The following is a 24,671-nucleotide window of genomic DNA, read 5'->3' as shown; positions in this document are numbered from 1 at the left end:
CTACCAGAGTGGTCGGAATCTGAAAACATATTACATCTTCTGTATGTTTTCATATTTTGATGTCTAACACTTGTTTATTAGTCCATCTGGAGAAAGAATAACTTTAATTCTTCCTATAAATGAGTCATGACTGATGCAGAGCTATATTTGGGAAGATTTTCCTTATTTTTGGTTGTTTTAAAATGTTTACCTGCAGATTTTAAAATAAATGTGGAAGAAATCAGGCTAGAGTTAGAAAGACAGGGCATGGTCACACGAGATAGTGTTGAATGTTAAATTGAATGTAAATGCAATTTAGTAAATGACTAAACCAGACAAAGAACACCTAGAAAGTTTTAAGAGAAGGGCTGTAGAAGGAGTAACAAGATTGAGGCTTTCTTTTTCTTTTTGAAAAGAGCTTGGCATTGAAACCATTTTCCTGTAAGATCTATAGATTATTTAGACTTATTAAAAATTAGAAAATATAACAAAATGTTTGGAAAATAAAATTAGCATGTTTGTTTGTGGGGTAAAATTAGAAACATGGCCTGACTGGAGGGGAGAGAAGATTGTAAGAGATTATTGAAATCAAGGATGAGTTTTGCATTGTAGAGTCAGAAAGTTCTGAATTTTGCCAGCATTCATGTTCTCTTTTGCTGTCTTTTATTTTGAAAATTTTGTTGTCAATTTAGTTTAATATTTCCCGTTTAATCACTGAGGCTATAGTTTTGCCCTGTGCATGGTGGCAGCAAGGTTACAATAGTTATAAGCAGAGGCTTATAAGATAACAGAATATGAAGGTTAAAAAACATCTAGTTATTTGGATTTTAAGTTACCCACAGCTGACGGAACTCCAGGGGCATGGAAAACCATTGTAGAAGTAATGATGTAGGAATGTTATCATTTTGGATGATGGTATGAAAGAAAAAAGTTAAAACACAATGGAATTTGATATAAAGGCAGTTTCAGTGTGTAGAAATAAACATAGGATAAGATGATAGGACCTGCTGTTAGAACACTGTGGTAAATCAAAGATGACTTGCCTTCTGATCAGCTTTATACTTTTTATTCAATAAAATTAGACCTCCCTATTTCTAATATGCCTTGTTCTTTAAGCACATATAAAAATGAATCACAATTAGATGGAAAGTTGGAGCTCTCTCCATATTTATTACCAATTTTGGATCGTATTTGGTTTGGACAGACTAATCTTCAATATGTTTATATAGAAATAAAGGAATTTGAACTTTATGAAAATTAATTTGCTTGTGGTATGCAGACTGCATGCAAGATAGACTTGTCAAGATCGTATGACAGTTAATCTAGGCAAAAGTAATGAGAACTTGGGTTATCATTTGTTTCTCTTCACCTAATGTAGCTGTTATTTCTCTCTTATGCCATTTCTTTCCTTTGTAATATGCATTTTTAGTTTTTTCAAAGTATACCTTATACATTACTTGTTTTAGAGAGCCAGTAGAAATATCAGTTTATAGCAATGCTGTGCTCTGACCTCACATTTCACCTCCATTGGTCAATTATTTTTGACTTTTTTAAACTATCTCTTTTGTTGTCGACCTACATATTTTGAAGCAAATGTTTATACTGCTCTGTAATTTTTTTTTTTTTTTCCGAGAAAGAGTCTTGCTCTTGTTGCCCAGGCTGGAGTGCAGTGGCGTGATCTTTGCTCATTGCAACCTCTGCCTCCCAGGTTCAAGTGATTCTCCTGCCTCAGCCTCCCAAGTAACTGGGATCACAGGCATACATCACCACGCCCAGCTAATTTTTTGTATTTAGTAGAGACGGGGTTTCACCATGTTAGTCAGGCTGGTCTTGAACTCCTGACTCGCCTCGGCCTCCCAAAGTGCTGGGATTACAGGTGTGCGCCACCGCACACAGTCTGTAAATGTTTTTGTAGTCATTTTCAAACATAAGAATAGCGAAATAAAGGAGCCGGGCACGGTGGCTCACGCCTGTAATCCCAGCACTTTGGGAGGCTGAGATGGGCAGATCACGAGGTCAGGAGATTGAGGCCATCCTGGCTAATATGGTGAAACACCATCTCTACTAAAAATACAAAAAATGAGCTGGGCGTGGTGGCGGGTGCCTATAGACCCAGCTACTTGGGAGGCTGAGACAGGAGATGGCGTGAACCCAGGTGGTGGAACTTGCAGTGAGCCGAGATCGCGCCGCTGCACTCCAGACTGGGTGACAGAGCCAGACTCCGTCTCAAAAAAAAAAAAAGAATAGAGAGCTAATAGAAGGAATCCTCATGTATTCGTCACTCAGCTTCAACGGTTATTGACATTTTCTTAGATTTGTTTACTCTATCTCTGTCATACCCCCACTCCACTTTTGTTTTGCTTTTTTGCTGAACTACTTTACCTTTTGTTTTAAATACTACTATATGTATTGCCAAGAGTTTTTTAATCCTGCAATATTTCTAACACACTTAACAACATTAGTAATAATTTCATACTATCTACTACTTAGTCTCTGTTATATATTTCATTGTCTCAAGAAAGTTGTTTATGGTTGATTTATTTGAATCAGGATCCAGATAAAATCTGCACATGCTTAGTTCACAGGCTATACAGAAGCAGGCTGTGGGTATAGTTTGCCAACCCCTGCTCTAGATGTACCTTATTCTGGATTTGGCATTTAACCTCCTCCTAGTGGTGTTTATGGCATGCTTCTTTATCCCATTTTTCCTGTAATCTGGCTTTACTCGATGCAGGTTCAAATCTTTGGCAAGTGTACTTCATAGGTGATGCTGTGTACATCCTATTGCATCTTATGTCGGTTTGTCCCACTTACAAATATAATTGAGATTGATCACTAGATTCTTGTGTTGTCAGGCCAAATCCTCCTATGTCAGTGATTTCTATCAACCTTTCACTTAAGGGTTTTAGCACCTATTGACCATCATAGCCTAGATCCATTATTTTATTAGAGCATCTTTCGCTTTTATTAGCTGAAATTCTCTTGTAAAGAAAAACTCTCTCATTAACTATTTCATTTCACTGAATACAGTTTCTCAAGCCAGGAAAAAGAAATACTCTTTCTCTTTAAAAGCTTTTAGAATAATGATTGATGCCCTAGAGGTTTCCAAAATTTGTCAAGTTAAATCATTATAAATTTTTGTAATTTGAGCATCAGAATATATTATAGGCATATAAATAATATTTTTCATATATTATTATTATTATTGGAGACAGAGTCTTGCTTTGTCGCCCAGGCTGGAGAGCAGTGGTGTGATCTCAGCTCACTGCAATATCCGCCTTCAGGGTTCAAGTGAGTCTCGTGCCTCCACCTCCTGAGTAGCTGGGATTACAGGTGTGTGCTACCACACCTGTAATTTTTGAATTTTTTAGCAGAGATTGGGTTTCGCCATGTTGGCCAGGCTGGTCTCAAACTCTTGGTCTCAAAGTAATCAGCCCGCTTTGGCCTCACAAAGTGCTGGGATTACAGTTATGAGCCACCGCACCAGGCCCATATATTAATACTCAAATTGTCTTATCTTTAGCAAGAGGGATCTTTGGCTAATCTCGTAAATTTCCTGCGTCAGACATGGAAATAGCCATTTCTTTAAAAACTTTTATCTCTTTTAGCAGGAAATGATATTGTGGAGACTGTAGTCTGAGTATTATGGTTGCTCTTTAGTACTGAGTTATTGGTTCTATAGCTTTTAAGTGGACAGAGCTAGGAAAAATGCATCTTTTAAAAAGAAAAAAATAGGCCAGGTGCGGTGGCTCATGCCTGTAGTCCCAGCAGTTTGGGAGGTCAAAGCAGGCAAATCACCTGAGGTTGGGAGTTCGAGACCAGCCTGACCAACATGGAGAAAACTCGTCTCTACTAAAAATACAAAATTAGCCGGGCATGGTGGTGCATGCCTGTAATCCCAGCTACTGAGGAGGCTGAGACAGGAGAATAGCTTGAACCTAGAAGGCGGAGGTTGTGGTGAGCTGAGATTGTGCCTTTGCATTCCAGCCTGGACAATAAGAGCAAAACTCCATCTCAAAAAAAAAACAAAAAAGGGCCGGGCGCGGTGGCTCAAGCCTGTAATCCCAGCACTTTGGGAGGCCAAGACGGGCGGATCACGAGGTCAGGATATCGAGACCATCCTGACTAACACGGTGAAACCCCATCTCTACTAAAAAATACAAAAAACTAGCCGGGCGCGGTGGCGGGCGCCTGTAGTCCCAGCTACTCGGGAGGCTGAGGCAGGAGAATGGCGGGAACCCGGGAGGCGGAGCTTGCAGTGAGCCGAGAGAGCGCCACTGCACTCCAGCCTGGGGCACAGAGCCGAGACTCCGTCTCAAAAAAAAAAAAAAAAGAAAAATATATATGAATTTATAGATACGTACAATTAAAATTAAAAAGTATAGGGCCCTTTTACCTTTTATGCTGAAAATCTTGGCTCCTTATTACATTATTTCCTTAGTTCATATATATTTCTCACTCTTGGCACTATTGACATTTTGGGCCAGATAATTCTTAGCTCTAGGGGACTGCCTTGTGTGCTGTGGGACGTTTAGCAGCATGCCTGCTTCTACTCACTGGATAACAGTAGCACCATCCCTCTTTTTCCCCATCATCTTCCCAATTGTGAAAACCAAAAATGTGTGTAGACCTTCCAGACATTGCCAAGTGACCCTTAGGGAGTAACACTGACTAATCTATCTTCTTTCTTTATATATTAGTTTCAAATTATCAGTAATACTAATATTACTAATAATAAAAAGACAACTAAATGTAGTTTAAGATTTCTTTGGGGTTTCCTCCTTAGACTATATTCTAATAGGGATATATAGTCAAACTACTATGTTTAAGGTTACTTGAAGTAATTTTCTATGTGATTATGGCCCTCATTTGATAAGTAGGGTTACTTGTTTCCAGTTTTTTTCTATTTTTAGGGATTGCTTTGACTTTCTTTCTTTTTTTGATTTAATTTTTATTTTTTCATATGTAAAATATGTGCATGATTTTAATGTCAGAACTCTAAAGTTACAGTCAGAGAAGTCATGGTTTCAGGACATGTAAGTGAAAAAAATTCAGTGTACAGAACGTTGTTTAGAATATGCTATCTTTTTTGTGCAAATAGATGGGAAGAGAGACAGAAGAGTGTGTGTTAGTGTGTAAAATATGTATAAAAATTCAATTGGCCCTTGGACAACTTGGGTTTAAACTGCACGGGTCCACTTATATGCTGATTTTCTTACACCTCTGCTACCCAAGACAGCAAGACCAACCTCCTCCTCAGCCTACTCAGTGTGAAGATGATGAGGATGAAGATGTTTAGGATGATCCATTTAATGAATAGTAAATGGATTTTCTCTTCCTAATAACATTTTCTTTTCTCCAGGTTATTTTATTGTAAAAATGCAGTGTATAATACATATACAAAATATGTGTTCATCAACTATGTTTTCAATAAGGCTTCTGGTCAACAGTAGGCTATTATTGGTTAAGTTTTGGGAGAGTCAGAAGTTAGAAACATTTGCAATTATGTGGAGGATTAGCACCCCATCCCCATGTTGTTCAAGGGCCAACTGTACATATGATATATGTGTGTATATGTACTATATATAAGGAAATGTATGATAAATATATGTGTGTGTGTGTGTGTGTTTGTATGTATGTTTTTTTTAATGATGGAAGAATAATACAAGAACTGGCCGGGCGTGGTGGCTCATACCTGTAATCCCAGCACTTTGGGAGGCTGGGGCAGGTGGATCATGAAGTCAGAAGATGGAGACCATCCTGGCCAACATGGTGAATCCCCGTCTCTACTGAAAAACGCAAAAAATTAGCTGGGCGTGGTGGTGTGCGCCTGTAGTTCCAGCTATTGGGGAGGCTGAAGCAGGGGAATCGCTTGAACCAGGGAGGTGGAGGTTGTAGTGAGCCGAGACCGCACCACTGCACTCTGGCCTGGTGACAGAGCGAGACTCTGTCTCAAAATAATAATAATAATAACAATAATAATAATCTAAGAACTAATAAAAATGGTTATCTAGAGGGCAAAGCGGGAATTGGTGTTTCAGGGACAGGGTAGAATCTGGATTTCCCTAAATATGCTGCTGTTTGATAATTTGTCAGTTTTTATCAAATTGATATAAATGGAAGATGAGGTTTAGTAGCGTTATCAATCACTTCTCCTTTCCCTTTTTTCTGGAATATAGATACGTCACAATTTTTAGCTAATTCAGTTTCACCACTTACTTTGTTATGACTGTTGACGTATTGTTTACTACTGAGCCAAGAAATGACTTTTAATTACATATAATTATATAACTTTTTGTCACTCCTAGAGTTACTACTTGTCTTATTTTTCTGTTTTCTATGTATTTTTAATTTAAATGATACCCTCAAAATTCTTTGTTTAAATAAGGAATCCATCATTGTTATTAGTTTACCTCATTTTGATGCCTGAAGGGATAAAAGGGAAATTCTAAACATCTTCCAAAATTCTAAATTTTAAAGAGGATTTAAAAAAAATTTATTTATTTATTTATTTTTTTTCTGAGATGGAGTTTTGCTCTCGTTGCCCAGGCTGGAGTGCAAAGTTGAAATCTCGGCTCACCGCAACGTGCGCCTCCCAGGTTCAAGCGATTCTCCTGCCTCAGCCTCCCAGGTAGCTGGGATTATAGGCATGCGCCACCACGCCCAGCTAATTTTGTATTTTTAGTAGAGATGGGGTTTCTCCATGTTAGTCAGGCTGGTCTCAAACTCCCAGCCTCCGGTGATCCGCCCAGCTTGGCCTCCCAAAGTGCTGGGATTACAGGTGTGAGCCACCATGCCCTGCCTAAGTTTTTTTAACTAGTGGACTACAGAATGGTTGGATCAGAACCTAGAAGGTTTTTTGTTTGTTTGTTTATTTGAGACTGAGTCTCACTCTGTTGTCCAGGCTGGAGTGCAGTGGCACGATCTCGGCTCACTGCAACCTCTGCCTCCCAGGTTCAGGTTCAAGCAGTTCTCCTGCCTCAGCCTGCTGTGTAGCTGGGATTACAAGTGCACACCACCATGCCCAGCTAATTTTTGTATTTTTAGTAGAGATGGAGTTTTGTCATATTGGTCAGGCTGGTCTTGAATTTCTGACCTCAGGTGATCCACCTGCCTCGGCCTCCTAAAGTGTGGGGATTACAGGCGTGAGCTGCTGTGCCCAGGCTGAACCTAGAAGTTTTGTGTGGGGCCCCAAATGGCAGCATCTGTTGTTCCTTTTAATCTTTTTATCTCTTATGTGTAGGTACATGCCAGCATTCATGAGGCTAAATAACAGAATGGGTTTGTTGATCTCACTCATGTTAGAGTGTATGGTGAATCTAAATCACATGGGAACTCTACATGCAGTTATGTCTAGGAAACATAGTTTTAACTGCCTCAGCCTTTACAGGATGGAAAAGCATGGTGGGAGATTGGAATACATGTTACTTAAGCAGATCCATAACTCTTGCCTTGGTGTGTAACTGCTCCCTACTCAGACTTTAATCCTCTTCTTTTTAGTTCCACTCTTATCCTACCCACTCCCCCTTTTTTTGAGATGAGGTCTTGCTGTTTCCCAGACTAGTCTCAAACTCCTGGCCATTAACAACCCTTCCAAATAGCTGGGAATACAGGTACAGCACAACGCATCTGGTTTTTTAAATTAATAAACTTCATCTTTTAGGCTGGTTTTCGGTTCACAACAAAACTGAGCAGTGTACAGAGCTCATGAAAAAGTACGAAGTATATGAATACCCACTGCCCGAGCACACACACAGCCTTCCCCACTGTCAACATCTTGCACCACAGTGGTGTATTTGTTACCGTCAATGAACCTGCATTACTGTTATTATTATACACATCATTATTACCCAAAGTCCGTAATTTACATTAGGATCACTCCTGGTGTTGTACATTCCATGGGTTTTGATAAATGTATAATGACTCAGATCCATTATAGTATGGTACAGAATACTTTCACTGCCCTAAAACTCCCCTGTCTTCCCCCTATTTATTCCTTCCTCTCCCATAAGCTCTGACAACCACTGATATGTTTACTGGTCATGATTTTGCCTTTTCCAGTTTGGAATCATACAGTAGGTGGCCTTTTCCAGTGGGCTTCTTTCACTTAGCAACATGCATTTAAGGTTCCTCCATGTCTTCTTATAACTTGATGGCACATGTTTTTATCATTGATGAGTATTTCATTGTCAAGATGTACCACAGTTTATCCATTCGCCTAGTAAAGGGCATCTTCCAAGTGTTGGCAATTAGGAATAAAGCTACTGTAAATATCCATGTGCAGGTTTTTGTATGGACATAAGTTTTCAACTCACTGGGGTAAATACCAAGCATGGTTGCTGAATAATATGGTAATAGTATGTCTAATTTTGTAAGAAACTGCCAGACTGTCTTCCAAAGTGGCTATACCATTTTGCAGTCCCACCAGCAATGAGTGAGAGTTCCTATTGCTCTGCAAATTTGTCAGCCTTTGACTTACTATTTGCAGCAGGGGTTTTTTTGTTGTTGTTGATTTTTTTTTTTCAGATTTCCTGTATAGATGATCACATCACCTGTGAACAAAGACAGTTCTTGTTTCGTTTTTCCTTCCTAATCTGAATAGCTTTTATTTCCTTTTCTTGTTGCATTCGGTAGGACTTCTAGTACAATGTTAAAAAGCAGTAATGCAAGGGAACATCCTTGCCTTGTGCTTGTTTATCCCTACCTTTTGAGTGCCTGGATTCTCCAATTCTTGAGGCTTTCCAGTGATTTTTGGCCAAATCACTTTGTTGCTTATTGTCATTTGCATCTTCATGATACTTTAACTTTATAGCTTTGCTATTCTGTTTATGGTTCTCTAAATGCTTCTCATCCTGCAGTATTATGTTAAAATCTCTTGTTCACCTTTTTTACACTCATGTCTCCTTTTTCTTATGGATTTAACCCTTTATTCTTTCACTATCATTTTAATGGAATTTTAGGAAGGAGGAAAACTACTTGCATTCAAGCCAGTGTGTTTAATCACAAATGTTAATTTTGCTCTTTAGCCGTTTGACTCCCTATCAGTCATTTTTGTGTTCACCCTTTCATTTTAATTATTCTATTCATTTTGCTGATTTCTGCACTGTTTTTGGACACTTTACAAATCAATCAAAGCTACTTGGACCTACAGATACCAGTTTTTGTCTCCATATGTTTGATGTAGTAGTTAACTTCTCAAACCTTAGGAACTAGGAACATTTACTCTTAGCTTTCTTTCATATTGGTTGACTAGGCCAACATCAAAGATTAAACCCCACATTAGCCAATTTCTGATATGTTACTAACAGTATAGTGGTAGAATAATTCACAAGTAATAATTTCTGGTCCTCCATTTTAGAAGTTTGGGAAGTTGATGAACAGATCAAGAAGCAACAGGAAACGCTTGTGAGGAAAGTCACATCCATCTCCAAGAAAATTCTGATAAAGGAAAAAGTCATTGAATGTAAAAAAGTTGCAAAAATATTTCCTCTGAGTTCAGACATTGTTACTTCAAGACAAAGCTTCTGTGACCATGACTTACTTGATAAGGGTTTGGAGCATAATTTAGACTTACTTAGATATGAGAAAGGCTGTATAAGAGAGAAACAGAATGGATGTAATGAGTTTGGGAAACCATTTTACCATTGTGCATCCTATGTTGTAACCCCCTTTAAATGTAATCAGTGTGGACAAGACTTCAGTCATAAATTTGACCTCATTAGACATGAGCGAATTCATGCTGGAGAGAAACCTTACGAATGTAAAGAATGTGGAAAAGCCTTCAGTAGGAAGGAAAATCTTATTACACATCAGAAAATTCATACTGGGGAAAAACCGTATAAGTGTAATGAATGTGGAAAAGCTTTCATTCAGATGTCAAACCTTATTAGACACCAGAGAATTCATACTGGGGAGAAACCTTATGCATGTAAGGATTGTTGGAAAGCCTTCAGTCAGAAATCAAATCTCATTGAACATGAGCGAATTCACACTGGAGAGAAACCCTATGAATGTAAGGAATGTGGGAAATCCTTCAGCCAGAAGCAAAATCTTATTGAGCATGAGAAAATTCATACTGGGGAGAAACCGTATGCATGTAATGAATGTGGTAGAGCTTTTTCTCGAATGTCATCTGTTACGCTACATATGAGAAGTCACACGGGGGAGAAACCCTATAAATGTAATAAATGTGGAAAAGCTTTCTCTCAATGCTCAGTATTTATTATACATATGAGAAGTCACACTGGTGAGAAACCCTATGTATGTAGCGAATGTGGGAAAGCCTTCTCTCAAAGTTCATCCCTTACCGTACATATGCGAAATCATACAGCTGAGAAACCCTATGAATGTAAGGAATGTGGAAAAGCCTTCAGCAGGAAAGAAAATCTCATTACACATCAGAAAATTCACACTGGAGAGAAACCTTATGAATGCAGTGAATGTGGGAAAGCATTTATTCAGATGTCAAACCTCATTCGACACCAGAGAATTCATACGGGTGAGAAACCCTATGCATGTACAGTGTGTGGAAAAGCCTTTAGTCAGAAATCCAACCTCACTGAACATGAGAAAATTCATACTGGAGAGAAACCTTATCATTGTAATCAATGTGGGAAAGCTTTCAGTCAGAGACAAAATCTTCTTGAGCATGAAAAAATTCATACGGGAGAGAAACCATTCAAATGTAATGAATGTGGTAAAGCCTTCTCTCGAATCTCATCCCTCACTCTTCATGTGAGAAGTCACACAGGGGAGAAACCCTATGAATGTAATAAATGCGGGAAAGCCTTTTCTCAGTGCTCATTACTTATTATACATATGAGAAGTCATACTGGTGAGAAACCCTTTGAATGTAATGAATGTGGGAAAGCCTTCTCTCAAAGAGCATCCCTTTCTATACATAAGAGAGGTCATACAGGTGAGAGACACCGAGTATATTAAATGAAGGAAGCCCTCTTAAATTCAACCCATGTTTTACTTAAAATATCTTGGCATAAGCTCAAAAAACCAGGATCTTTATGGGAAAATGTTAATACTTTGTTAAAAGACGTAAGACTGGAATAAATGGAGAGAAATACCATATACATAGATGGAAAAACCCCGTATTATAAAAACCTCAATTCTAAAAATCTATAGACTGAATGCACTTCCAAACAAAATCTACTAAGAATCTAGGATCTTTCAAAAATGATTACAAAATTCATGTGAAGTAGAAGTGTATGGATTGCTGAGACAATTTTGAAAAGAACAGAGGAAACACCCTCACTGTATGATATAAAGTTATAGTCATTTAAAAATGTGTGGTATTAGTACATTAGTAGGTAAATAGGCGGATTTTAAAGAATAGAATATCCAGAAGCAGACTCATGAATATATGGGAACTTGGGGTATGTTAGACCTGACATCATGAATTAGTAGGGAAATGATGACCTAGTCAATAAAATTGCTGGGAATATTTGACTCTCCGTATTAGAGGAAATAAAATTACAACATTATGACATATTAAAAAATAAATAATTTTTTTTTTTTTTTTTTTTTTTTTTTTTTTTTTTTGAGACAAGGGTCTCACTCTGTCGCCCAGGCTGGAGTACAGTGGTGCAATCTCAGCTCACTGCAGCCTTTCTGCCTCCTGGGTTCCTTTTTTTTTTTTTGGTATTTTTAGTAAAGATGGGATTTCACCATGTTGGCCAGGCTAGTCTTGAACTCCTGACCTCAAGAGATCTTCCCCCTTGGCGTCCCAAAGTGCTGGGGTTTAGAGGCTTGAGCCACTGTGCCTGTCTAAAAGATTAATATTCTAAAGGATTTAAATACTGGAATCTGAAAAGCCAAACTGAAACCATTGGAAGAAAATAGAGGTTATTGTCTATGACGTTGAGGCCAGGGAGCCTTTTTTAAAAAAAAAAAAAAAAAAAAGGACTCTGTAATTCCACTTCTAGGTATACATCCTATAGAAACTCACAAATAATGCATAAGAAATATTTATATGATATATGTACGTATGTATAACCAGATGCAGTGGCACATGCCTATAATCCCAGCTACTTTGGAGGCTGATAGAAGAAGATAACTTGAGCTCAGGAGTTCAAGACCAGCCTGGGAAACATAGCAAGACCCAATCTCTTAAAAAAAAGAAATATATAGACATATATCTGCCTTGAAAATAACCTGTTCATCATTGGGGTAATGATGAATAAAATATGATGTATTCAAATGATAGAATAGTATACAGCACTTAAAACAGTGACCCAGATCCGTATTGTATAACATGGATAGTTAAAACAATGTTGAGTAAAAAAATCAAAATACAAATGAAACATTGTATAATAATATTTATGTAAATTGGAATGAAATCATTTATAAAGAACAACTGTTTCTATTATTGAAAAGTGTATGTTAAACTATTTAAAATAGAATAGAAGGATACATACCCAATTATTGATAGCATTGTCTCTGGAGATTGAATTTGAGGCTGTTGATTAAAAGGAGACTTGAGCTTTGCTTGTAATTTTTATGCCTTAAAAAAAGACTGGTAGCATATAAAATAAATCTTAAAAGCTAATGATACACAATGATAATATGAATGTTTACTTGTAACAGTGTTTTTCTAGTTCTTTCTCAGAATAGGCCAAGGGAAGCCTATGCCCATAGAAGGAAATGTTATAATGGATTCATATGCCCTATCAGATGCTCAACTATTTTATGAAAAATATCTCTAGAAAATTAGCAATTAGAATATTCCTGTTTATTATATAATGTGAAATTAGCACATTTTAGCAACTTGATGATGCTGTTTTTTTATATTTTAACGTTTCTGAAATTGGACTCCTTTCAACTGATGATATCTTAGATTCAAGTAAATAATTATTAAAACTTTGAAAATCAGATGGCAGTATAACAAATGAAATGTGTTTTTATTTACTAGCTCAGGGCATCATGTCTACTACTCATGGTGCCTGTCCTCTCAGTGTAGCCAGTATTATTAGACAGCAAATTTATTAGGTTCATAGCTAACTGATTACTGATATATTTAGTCATTGTGGAGAGATTAAGATTTTTCCTGAGAAAGTGACTTTGCAATATTTGTTTTCTTGCCCTGTAATTTTTCATACAACCAGCATAGGCATTAATATCATTGTTAATTATAACAATATTTTGAAATGAGAAATCATTTATTTCCTGAGTTGGCCATAAGCAATTGTGTAAAAGTGTGTTGGTCTTAACCTAGAGACCATTTTATTCTTTTTACAACTCTTGACTTACACAGCCCATCCAGTTTTGGTTGGAAATGGTGGTGAACTCAGATCGTGAACACTAATAATAGAGTTCCTCTTGAAGGGTCTCATTCTTTGTAACAATACATGAACCAACCCTTACAGAGGTGATGTTTTTATTATGCCATCTCTACACTATTATTTGGTATACAATACAGAAAGCTGCTGATGCCTTTTTAAAAAGGAGATAGGGCCAGACGCAGTAGCTCAAGCCTGTAAACCCAGCCCTTTGGGAGGCCGAGGTGGACGGATCACCTGAGGTCAGGAATTCAAGACCAGCCTGGCCAACAGGATGAAACCTCAACTCTATTAAAAATACAAAAATTAGCCAGGCATGGTGGCGGGCGCCTGTAATCCCACCTACTCAGGAGACTGAGGCAGGAGAATTGCTGGAACCCGGGAGGCAGAGGTTGCAGTGAGCCAAGATCGTGCCACTGCACTCCAGCCTGGATGACAGAGTAAGACCCTTTCTCAAAAAAATAAAAAATAAAAATAAAAAGGAGATAGGCTGGGTGTGGTGGCTCATGCCTGTAATCCCAGCACTTTGGGAGGCCTAGGCAGGCAGATTACCTGAGGTCAGGAGTTCGAGACCAGCCTGGCCAATATGGTGAAACCGCACCTTTACTAAAGATACAAAAATTAGCCGGGTGTGGTGGTGTGTGCCTGTAATCCCAGCTACTCAGGAGGCTGAGGCAGGAGAATCACTTGAACCTAGGGAGGTGGAGGTTGCAGTGAGCCAAGATCACGCCAGTGCACTTCAGCCTGGGCAACACAGCAAGACTCTGCCTCAAAAGAATAAAAATAATAAAAAGGAGATAAAAATAGGGGGTGTTTATGAAAAGGGATCTTTAGCTTTTATGATTGAACATGAACTACATTTGTTTGAAGTTAATTTCCCAAAAGTAAATCTCAAACTAAGGTTGTGAAGTACAACCGTGACTATCAGTTTTGATTGTTATTAGGTATTTTTGAAGACAGATGGTGACTTAACAGCAGGGACTGACTTTAGTGAAAACAATTACAACTTACTAAAACTGAAATATCTAAATGAGTATTATCATTTCATAGTCCCTTCTTCACTAAGTTTGTTTTTTTTTTTTTTTTTTTTTTTTTTTTTTTTTTTTTTTTGAGGCGGAGTCTTCACTCTGTCACCCAGGCTGAAGTGCAGTGGCTCGATCTCGGCTCACTGCAAGCTCCGCCTCCTGGGTTAGCGCCATTCTCCTGCCTCAGCCTCCCGAGTAGCTGGGACTACAGGCGCCCACCACTGCGCCCGGCTAATTTTTTGTATTTTAGTAGAGACGGGGTTTCACCGTGTTAGCCAGGATGGTCTCGATCTCCTGACCTCGTGATCCGCCCGCCTCGGCCTCCCAAAGTGCAGGGATTACAGGCGTGAGCCACCGCGCCCGGCCTTTTTTTTTTTTTTTTTTGAGACGGAGTCTCGCGCTCTCGCCCAGGCTGGAGTGCAGTGGCCGGATCTCAGCTCACTACAAGCTCCGCCTCCCGGGTTTACGCCATTCTCCCGCCTCAGCCTCCCGAGTAGCTGGGACTACAGGCGCCTGCCACCTCGCCCGGCTAGTTTTTTGTATTTTTTTAGTAGAGACGGGGTTTCATCGTGTTAGCCAGGATGGTCTCGATCTCCTGACCTCGTGATCCGCCCATCTCGGCCTCCCAAAGTGCTGGGATTACAGGCTTGAGCCACCGCGCCCGGCCCTTCACTAAGTTTTATACTAAATCCAGTTTTGCCAGCATACCCAATATTTATGTGTAAACTGTTTTTTGGTCTTTTTTTTTGAGACAAAGTCTTGCTCTGTCACCCAGGCTGGAGAGCAGTGGCGTGATCTCGGCTCACTGCAACCTCTGCCTCCTGGGTTCAAGTGATTCTCCTGCCTTAGCCTTCTGAGCAGCTGGGACCACAGGCACGCGCCACCATGCCTAATTTTTTTTTTTTTTTTTTTTTGGTATTTTTAATGGAACTGGGGTTTCACCATGTTGGCCAGGCTGGTCTTGAACTCCTGACCTCAGGTGATCCGCACCTCCGCCTCCCAAAGTGCTGGGATTACAGGCGTTGAGCCACTGCGCCAGCCTGTAAACTTTTTTTTTTTGGAGAGGGAGTCTCCCTCTGTCGCCCAGGCTGGATTGCAGTGGCATGATCTTGGCTCACTGTAGCCTCTACCTCCTGGGCTCAAGCGATTCTCCTGCCTCAGTCTCCTGAATAGCTGGGACTATAGGCACCCGCCCAGCTAATTTTTGTATTTTAGTAGAGACAGGGTTTCATTATGTAGGTCAAGCTGGTCTGTGAGCCACCATGCCCAGCCTGTAAACCTTTTTTCAAAAAATAGTTTTCACATTTCATGTATCCACACAAGTAACCCCTGTATAAGTATTTGTGAGACATTTTTTTTTTTTTTGGTCTAAACAGTTGTTTTTCTTTGTGATTTTTCTTTTTAATTTTTGTTTTTGTTTTGGCCTGTACTTTATATGCCTTAAATCCTCTGCCCCTTTCTTTACATAGCTTTGGAGTCAACAGAGAAATGTAAAATTCCACTTAAGGCCCATAAGGACAATCTTAGATTTCTCTTTTGGCCTCTCTCACCCCAGTAAGACTGGCCGAGCCTATCAGGTGAGGTAAAGTGCCTCAGAATAGGTCTAAAAGGGTGTTTTACTGACCTTGTGTCAGCAAGCAGATGATCTGGTCTTTGTAAATTCATTTTTTCCTTCTGTCCTAAGGGGTAGAAATAATAAGATAGATATAAGTGACTGAGATAAACTTTGAAAAAAATCATTAATTAAATCATGGTGAATTCTTTTTTACCTGAACACACTTGAGTTACTGCCTAGAGAGTTTCCATTCTAGAGTTGAGACTTCGTAAGAGGTCCAGTTCCTGTGAATGGCCTCAACACACACAGAATAAAATATACTAATAGTGGCTTGGATTAGACATAGCAGTAGAAATTGGTAGATTTCAGATACATTTTGGAGGTGATTCGACATAATGAGTTCATATGAAAGATGAGGAGTAAAGAGATAAAGGATAACTCCTATGTTTTAATGGAAAGAAACTGGCTGGACGGCGGACCATTTGCTAAAAATGCAGCAGGTTGGGGAGAAATATTTTAGGGTAGAGGTTGGGGGTGGAATCAAGATGTGTGATGGACTTTCTTTTCAGCTGTTTCCCAGAAGCACGCTTTGAGATGAGGATTCCTATGCAAGTGATTTATTAAGGAAGTGCTTTCAGTAAGAGGGGTAAGAGAATGGAGGAAGCAGAATAAGAAAGAGAAGTAAGTCAAGGGTATGATTGCAGGCACAGTCCTGCCACGGATGATTTCATCCTGATCCCTGTGGGAACTCGAGTGTAAGCTATGCCTCAGACTTTTCAAGATTCCACCTTCAGGACTGAGGCACTTGTGCTGCCAACTTTTGAGAATCCTGGCTGCTGACAACTCACAGCTAAATTCCTCTAAGGAATTGCTGTTGGATGAAAGGAGCTGCCTTATGCAAGGTTACACTGTCTCCCTGCAGGCAGCTTGGCCCACGTTGCCTCAGTTTAGAGCAACTCTGAAGAGCAGTTACAGCTCTAGAGCTCCCCAGGGAACAAATTTCAACTGCATCAGTTTAATTTCTGTTTCCATCCAATTCTGCTTTATTCATTTCCTTACTGCTGATGTTCCCAAGAGCTCTCCCCAATAAACTCTACCATAGATTTCCGCCTCAGATTCTCTTTTCCTGGGAAACTGACAAAACAGTCGGCATTTTGCAACAGTAGTCCTCAAATTGAAATTTATTTTTTTTATTTTTTTTTTTTTTTGTGAGACAGGGTCTCACTCTGCTGCCCAGGCTGGAGTATGTGATGCAGTCTTGGCTCACTGAAACCTCTGCCTCCCAGGTGCAAGCAATTCTCATGCCTCAGCCTTCTGAGTAGCTGGGATTACAGGTGTGCACCACCATGCTCAGATAAATTTTTGTATTTTTAGTAGAGATGGGGTTTCACTATGTTGGCTAGGCTGGTCTTGAACTCCTGTCCTCAAATGATCTGCCCACCTCGTTCTCCCAAAGTGCTGGGATTACAGGTGTGAGCCATAGCACCCAACCGAAAATCATTTTTGATTCATTTGAAACTAATAAACTCATTACATGTTAATATAAATAATAAATTTTTATGAAATTATGAAAATTATTTCCAAAACAAAAAAAAATTGCATCATTGTTACACAATTTTCAAATACTTTAAATTACTTAAAAGCAGACAGCTGGGTTTTCATATCTGCTTCTACATTCAGTCACATGTAGACTGGGAAACTCATTCTATACTCATGAGTAAATGAGATCAAAAGAAGGAAAAATATGGAAATAGTTTCAATCTCAAGGCTCCCTAGTGATTTCCAGACTGTTCTTCTTTTTTTTTTTTAATGGAGTCTTGCTGTGGCATCCAGGCTGGAGTGCAGTGGCGTGATTTTGGCTCACTGCAGTCTCCACCTCCTGGGTTAAGCAATTCTCCCTGCCTCAGCCTCTCAAGTAGCTGAGATTACAGGCGCCTGCCACCATGCCTGGCTAACTTTTGTATTTTTAGTAAAGGTGGAATTTTGCCATGTTGGCCAGGCTGGTCTTGAGCTCCTGACCTCAGGTGATCCATCTTGGCCTCCCAAAGTGCTGGGATTACAGACATAAGCCACCATGCCTGGCCCCAGACTGTTCTTTAACTGCTGTTTTGACATTTGGCGTGGTTTCTTCAAAAACTTGATGTCATGGGCTAAAGAGGTGTATAGACAGGAGGCCAAGGAGAAGCACTGGCATGCTGTCCGTGAGTGGTCTCAGATGGAGGACTTGCGAAAAAAGGAAGATGGATAAGGAAAATGTTAAATATGTGGGTAAATAGAAACAAATATTGGCAGTGGAAAAGAAGAGCAAAATTGACTTACAAGGTTTTCAAATGCTGTGAAAATACTGGAAAATAATGGTATATAATTCAGTGGTTTGGAGTGGGTTTGATTTAAAGCATTTCAAGTCTCTTTACTATTAAATATAAAGCTAATTTTTTAAGATTCAGATTTTGGGCTGGGCACGGTGGCTCATGCCTGTAATCCCAGCACTTTGGGAGGCCGAGACGGGCGGATCACGAGGTCAGGAGATTGAGACCATCCTGGCTAACACGGTGAAACCCCGTCTCTACTAAAAAAATACAAAAATTAGCCGGGCGCGGTGGCGGGCGCCTGTAGTCCCAGCTACATGGGAGGCTGAGGCAGGAGAATGGCTTGAACCTGGGAGGCGGAGCTTGCAGTGAGTGGAGATCGTGCCACTGCACTCCAGCCTGGGCGACAGTGCGAGACTCCGTCTCAAAAAAAAAAAAAAAAAAAAAAAAAAAATTCAGATTTTGGAGGATTGTAAGAGACCCAAAAGATTGCCTTATTGAATTGAGGAAGTTCCCTTCTATTCCTAAGTTTCTGACTGTTTTATTGTGATTGGGCATTGGATTTTTGTCAAATGATTTTTCTGCATCTATAGACATGATTATATGATTTTTCTTCTTTAGCCTCTTGATGTTATGAATGACATTAATAGATTTTCAAATGTTGAATCAATCTTGCATTTCTGGGATAAATCCCACTTGATTGTGGTGTGTAATTCTTTTTATGTATTACTGGATTTGATTTGCTAATATTGAGTATTTTTGCATCTATATTCATGAGAGATATTGTTCTGTAGTTTTCTTTTCTTGTAATATGTTTCTCCTGGTTTTGGTATTAGGGTAATGCTGGCCTCATAGACTGAGTTAGGAAATACTTCCTTTTTCTAGAAGAGAGTGTAGAGAATTGATAAAATTTCTTATATGTTTGGGAGCATTAATCAGTAAACCCTTCTGGGCCTGATGCTTTCTATTTTGGAAGGTTAATAGTTATTGATTCCATTTATTTAATAGATACAGGCCTGTTTGGATTGTCTATTCTTGGTGAGTTTTGACAGATTGTGTCTTTCAAGGAATTATTCTGTTTCATATAGATTATCAAATTTATTGTCATAATATGCTTTATACTCTTTTGTTCATAATATTCTTTTTTTTCCTTTTTTTTTTTTTTTGAGACAGGGTCTCTCTTTCACCCAGGCTGAAGTGCAGCGGCACAATCTTGGCTCACTGCAAACCTCCACCTCCTGGGTTCAAGCAATTCTTTTGTGCCTCACCCTCCTCGAAAGTGCTGGGATTACAGGCATGAGCTACCACGCCCAGCCAGGTGGAGTCTTTTTAGATTTTCCTAGATATAGGATTATATCATCAACAAAAAGGCACAGTTTGACTTGCTATTTTCCAATCTGAATACCTTTTATTTCTTTCTCTTGCCTGATTGGTCTGGCTAGGATTCCAGTACTATGTTGAATAGGAGTGGTGAAAGTGGGCATTGTTCCAATTCTTAGTGGAAATGCTTTCAGCATTTCCCTATTCACTATGGTGTCAGCTGTGGGTTTGTTATATATAACCTTTGTTATTCTGAGGTATGTACCTTCTGTGCCTAGCTTGTTGAAGTTTTTATTGTGAAAGCATGTTGAATTTTATCAGATGCTTTTTCTGCATCTATTGAGATGATCATATGGTTTTTGTCCTTTATTCCGATGTGATGTATCATGTTAACTGATTTGCATACATTGACCCATCTTTGCATCCGTGGTATAAATCTCACTTGATTGTGGTGTATTATCATTTTGCTGTGCTATTGGATTTGGTTTGTTAGTGCTTTGTTGAGGATTTTTGCATCTACTTTTGGTCAGATATCAGCCTTTAGTTTTCTTTTGATGTTGTGTCCTTCCCTGGTTTTGGTAACAGGATGATCTTGGCCTTGTAGAATGAGTTGGGGAGAATTCTCTATGATTTTTTGGAATAGTTTCAGGAGAATTGCTATTAGTTCTTCTTCGTATGGTGTAATTTGGCTGTGATTCCAATTGGCCCTGGACTTTTCTTGGTTGGGAGACTTTTTATTACTGATTTAATCGCACTACTTCTTAGTGGTCTGTTCAGATTTTATATTTCCTCCTCATTCAGTGTTGGTAAGTTTTATGTTTTCAGGAATATATCTGTTTTCCCTAGGTTTTCTAGTTGGTCAGTATAGTGTTGCTTATAAGTCTCTGATGCTCTTTTGTATTTCTGTAGTATCAGTTGTAATGTCTCCTTCTTCATTTCTAATTTTGCTTATTTGGGTCTTCTCTCTTCTTGGTTAGTCTACCTAGTGGTTTACCAATTTCGGTTATCTTTTTGAATAACCAACTTTTCATTTTGTGGATCCTTCATAATGTTTTAGTCTCTATTTCATTTAATTCTGCTCTGATCTTATATTATTTGTTTTCTTTTGCTAATTTGTGGTTTGGCTTGTTCTTGTTTTCTAGTTCTTTGAGGTACATTGTTAGATTGTTAATTTGTAATTGTTCTACTTTTTTTTTTTTTTTTTTTTTTGAGACAGTCTCCTCGCTCTGTTGCCCAGGCTAGAGTGCAGTGGTGCAACTCGGCTCACCGTAACCTCTGCCTCCCGGGTTCAAGCGGTTTTCCAGTCTCAGCCTCCCGAGTACCTAGAATTACAGGCACCCACCACCATGCTCGGCTAATTTTTGTATTTTTAGTAGAGATGGGGTTTCACCATGTTAGCCAGGCTGGTCTCGAACTCCCGACCTCAGGTGATCCACCCACCTCGGCCTCCCAAAGTGTTGGGATTACAGGCATGAGCCACCGTGCCCAGCCAACTTTTTTGATTGCATTCTACATTTATTGCTATAAGCTTCCCTCTTAGCACTACTTTTGCCCTATTTCACAGGTTTGGGAATGTTGTGTTTTCATTTTCAGTTATTTCCAGAAACTTTTCTTCAGCCTGGCATGGTGGCTCACCATGTAAAAATACAAAAATTCGCCGAGTGTGGTGTCACTTGCCTGTAATCCCAGCCACTCGGGAGGCTGAGGCAGGAGAATTGCTTGAATCTGGGAGGCGGAGGTTGCAGTGAGCCAAGATTGTGCCATTGTTGCCACTCCAGCCTGGGCAACAAGAGTGAAACTCCATCTCAAAAAAAAAAAAAAAAATTTTTTTTTTCAATTTTCATTTTGGTTGTAATCTTTAGTGATTATTCAAGAGTATGATATTTAATTTCCATTTATTGGTATAGTTTCCAAAGTTCCTCTTGGTGTTGATCTCTAGTTTTATTCCATTGTGGTCTAAGATACTTGATAAGATTTCAGCTTTTAAAAACTTGTTGAGACTTGTTTTGTGGCCTACTCAATGGCCTGTTATGGAGATTGTTCCATGTACTGGTGAAAATAATGTATAGTCTACATCTGTTGAGTGAAAGGTTCTGTGAATATCTGTTAGGTGCATTTGGTCTAAAGTCTAATTTAAATCTAATTTTTAAAAACTGTCTAATTTTTTAAAACTAATGCTGAGAATGGGACGTTGAAGTCCCTCATTATTATTGTATTGCAGTCTCTCTCTTTAGATCTAGTAATATTTGCTTTATGAATCTGGGTACTTCAGTGTTGGCTGCATAGATATTTAGAATTGTTATGTCCACTGCTGGTTTAATCACTTTACGTTTATATAATGACCTTCTTTGTCTTTTTTTTTTTTTTTTTTTTTTACTCTTTTTGACTTAAAATCTCTTTAATCTGTTAGAAATATAGCTACTTCTGCTCACTTTTGGTTTCCATTTTCATGAAATATCTTTTCCCATCCTTTTACTTTCAGTCTATATGTGTCATTACCAGTAAGGTGAGTTTCTTTTAAGTAGGATATTTGGGGATCATTTTTGTTTTAAATCCATTCAGCCATTCTCTATTTTTTAAGTGGGGAATTTAATCCATATATGTTCAAAGTTATTATTATTATTATTATTTTGAGATGAAGTCTCACTCTGTTGCCCAGGCTGGAGTGCAATGGCGCTCACTGCAACCCCTGCCTCCTTGGTTCAAGCTATTCTGCCTCAGCCTCCTGAGTAGCTGGGATTACAGGCACGTGCCAGCAAACCTGGGTATTTTTGTATTTTAGTAGAGATGGGGTTTTGCCATGTTGGCCAGGCAGGTCTCAAACTCCTGACCTCAGGTGATGCGCCTGCCTTGGCCTCCCAAAGTGCTAGGATTACAGACGTGATCCACCGACCTGGCTCACAGTTATTATTGAAATATGAAGTTTTGTCTCTATCATATTGTTAATTGGTTTGGGTGTTGGGTTTTTTTTGAGACCTCCTGGGGTCAAGCAGTCCTCCCACCTGAGCCCCACAAGTAGCCCCCCATACACCACCATGCCTGGCTAATTTTTTTTATTTTTATAGAGATGGAGTCTCACTGTGTTGCCCAGGCTAGTCTTGAACTCCTGGGCTCTAATGATCTTCCTCTCTCTGGCTCCAAAGTGCTGAGATTACAGATTTAAACCACCATGCCCAGCCTTTTTTGTTGTGTTATGTTTTTTGGGTTTTTTTTTACCTGTTTTCTTATGGTCACTGTGGCTTGGTAGACTTCTGTAGTAGTACCATGTGAGTCCTTTCTCTTTCTTCTTTATGTGTTTACTTTACCAGTGAGTTCTATAGTTTCACTTATTTTCATGATAGTAAATGTTACAGTGTTATTTTCTTTCTTTTTTTTCTTTTTTTTTCTTTTCTGAGACAGTTTCACTCTGCCACCCAGGCTGGAATGTAGTGGTGCAATCTCCGATCACTGCAACCTCCACCTGCCAGATTCAAGTGATTCTCAACCTCCCAAGTAGCTGGGATTACAGGCATGCTCCACCACACATGGCTAATTTTTGTATTTTTGGTAGAGACAGGCTTTTACCATGTTGGCCAGGCTATTCTCAAACTCCTGACCTCAAGTGATCCACCCGCCTCGATCTCCCATAGTGCTGAGATAACAGGAGTGAGCCACCACACCCAGCCTTCAGCTTTTCTTATGAGGCCAGTCTAGTGGTAACAAATTTCCTTAGCATTTGCTTGTCTAGAAAGGACTATTTCTCCTTCGTTTATGAAGGATAATTTTGCTGGATGTAGCATTCCTGGCTAGTTTTATTTATTTATTTATTTTTAGCACTTTAAATATATCATCCCATTTTCTTTTGACATGTAAGGTTTCTGCTTAGAAATCCTCTATTAGTCTTACGGGGTTTCTTTTACAGGTGACTAGATGCTTTTTTTTCTTTTAAGGATTCACTCTTTATCTTTGTTTGACTTGAAACAATGTGAATATAATTGTGCCATGGAGAAAAACTTTTTGCATTTTATCTCCTTGCGTATTGCGAGCCTTCTGTATCTGGATGTCTGAATATCTTGTTAGACTTTGGAAGTTTTCATCCATAATTTTATTAAATCGGTTTTAATTGTTAAATAATGGTACCACAATCACCTGTTAATGAATAGTTGGGTTGTTTCCAGTTTGGAGGCTATCAAAAACAAGGCTACCATGAACATTTGTGTAAAAATTCTTCGTATAGATGTATGTTTTCATTTCTCTTGGATAAATACCAAGGATTGGATTGGCTAGGTAGTATAGGAAATATGAATTTAATGAAAATTCTTAATTTCAGACCTGTCAATTCAGTCTCAGTAGCTTCATTATTCTTAGCATGATAAACGATGGAAATATTAACCCAGTGGCAATTTTATGTACGAACACTGATGAATATCAGCTGCACTAGGCTTTGGGCAGAGTGCCAAAATAAATGGCAAAGCAAAGCCTGAACAGCTGCTCCAGGGACATAATTAATGACCGTGTCCTAAAGACATTTCAGTGTTAACATATAACCAGCTGCTGTTTCTACTGTAACTAAATTTAACAACTGACAGCAACATGAACAGCATTTTATGAGATACTCCCAATACAGTCTCTATTAAATGAGTTTGGTAGAGGGCTATGCTATGACTGGTGCCCTATTTCAGAGTTGTTTTTTAACATTGGTAATACCTTTTCATGCATTAGAAAGGCCCAAGTTGGCCAGGCGCAGTGGCTCACAGCTGTAATCCTAGCACTTTGGGAGGCTGAGGCAGGCAGATCATGAGGTCAAGAGATCGAGACCATCCTAACCAACATGGTGAAACCTCATCTCCACTAAAAATACAAAAATTAGCTGGGCGTAGTGGCGGGCACCTGTAGTCCCAGCTACTCAGGAGGCTGAGGCAGAAGAACCGCTTGAACCTGGGAGGTGGAGGTTGCAGTGAGCTGAGATTGCACCACTGCACTCCCGCCTGGCAACAGAGCGAGACTCAGTCTCAAAAAAAAAAAAAGAAAGGCCCAAGTCACATAAACATTTGTTAATTCGCTTCTGAACCTGTGTGAAATATTACTTTCTTGTTATGTAGTGGACAGTGACTTTGTAAGATCTCCTGGTGTCCAGAACCCAAGCTTGATTTCTGCTGTTTCTGGATATCCCGTAAAGAAATAAGTACTGGAGACAAAGAATAACCTATTAAAT

At 39.1% G+C, this 24,671-nt stretch overlaps 1 protein-coding gene across 12 annotated transcripts in view; it reads left to right on the top strand.

The window, feature by feature from the left end:
- The window catches only part of ZNF568 (zinc finger protein 568), an 83,953-nt gene that overhangs the window by 23,162 nt on the left and 36,120 nt on the right, over positions 1 to 24,671 (top strand). The window contains exon 8 of one of the 12 annotated variants that reach the window (XM_037991248.2): positions 9,338 to 12,878. The exons of the other annotated variants lie outside the window; for them this stretch is intronic. Coding sequence (XP_037847176.1) covers positions 9,338 to 10,920 — 1,583 coding nt within the window. The 3' untranslated portion in view covers positions 10,921 to 12,878. Of the gene's footprint in view, positions 1 to 9,337; positions 12,879 to 24,671 lie in introns of those variants that run through there. 12 annotated transcript variants of the gene reach the window in all.

This window comes from Chlorocebus sabaeus, chromosome 6 (assembly GCF_047675955.1).
Source record: "Chlorocebus sabaeus isolate Y175 chromosome 6, mChlSab1.0.hap1, whole genome shotgun sequence".
In the NCBI taxonomy this organism is placed as follows: domain Eukaryota; kingdom Metazoa; phylum Chordata; class Mammalia; order Primates; family Cercopithecidae; genus Chlorocebus; species Chlorocebus sabaeus.
The sequence above is the reverse complement of the archived record's forward strand: the minus strand, read 5'-3'. Positions and strand labels throughout refer to the sequence as shown.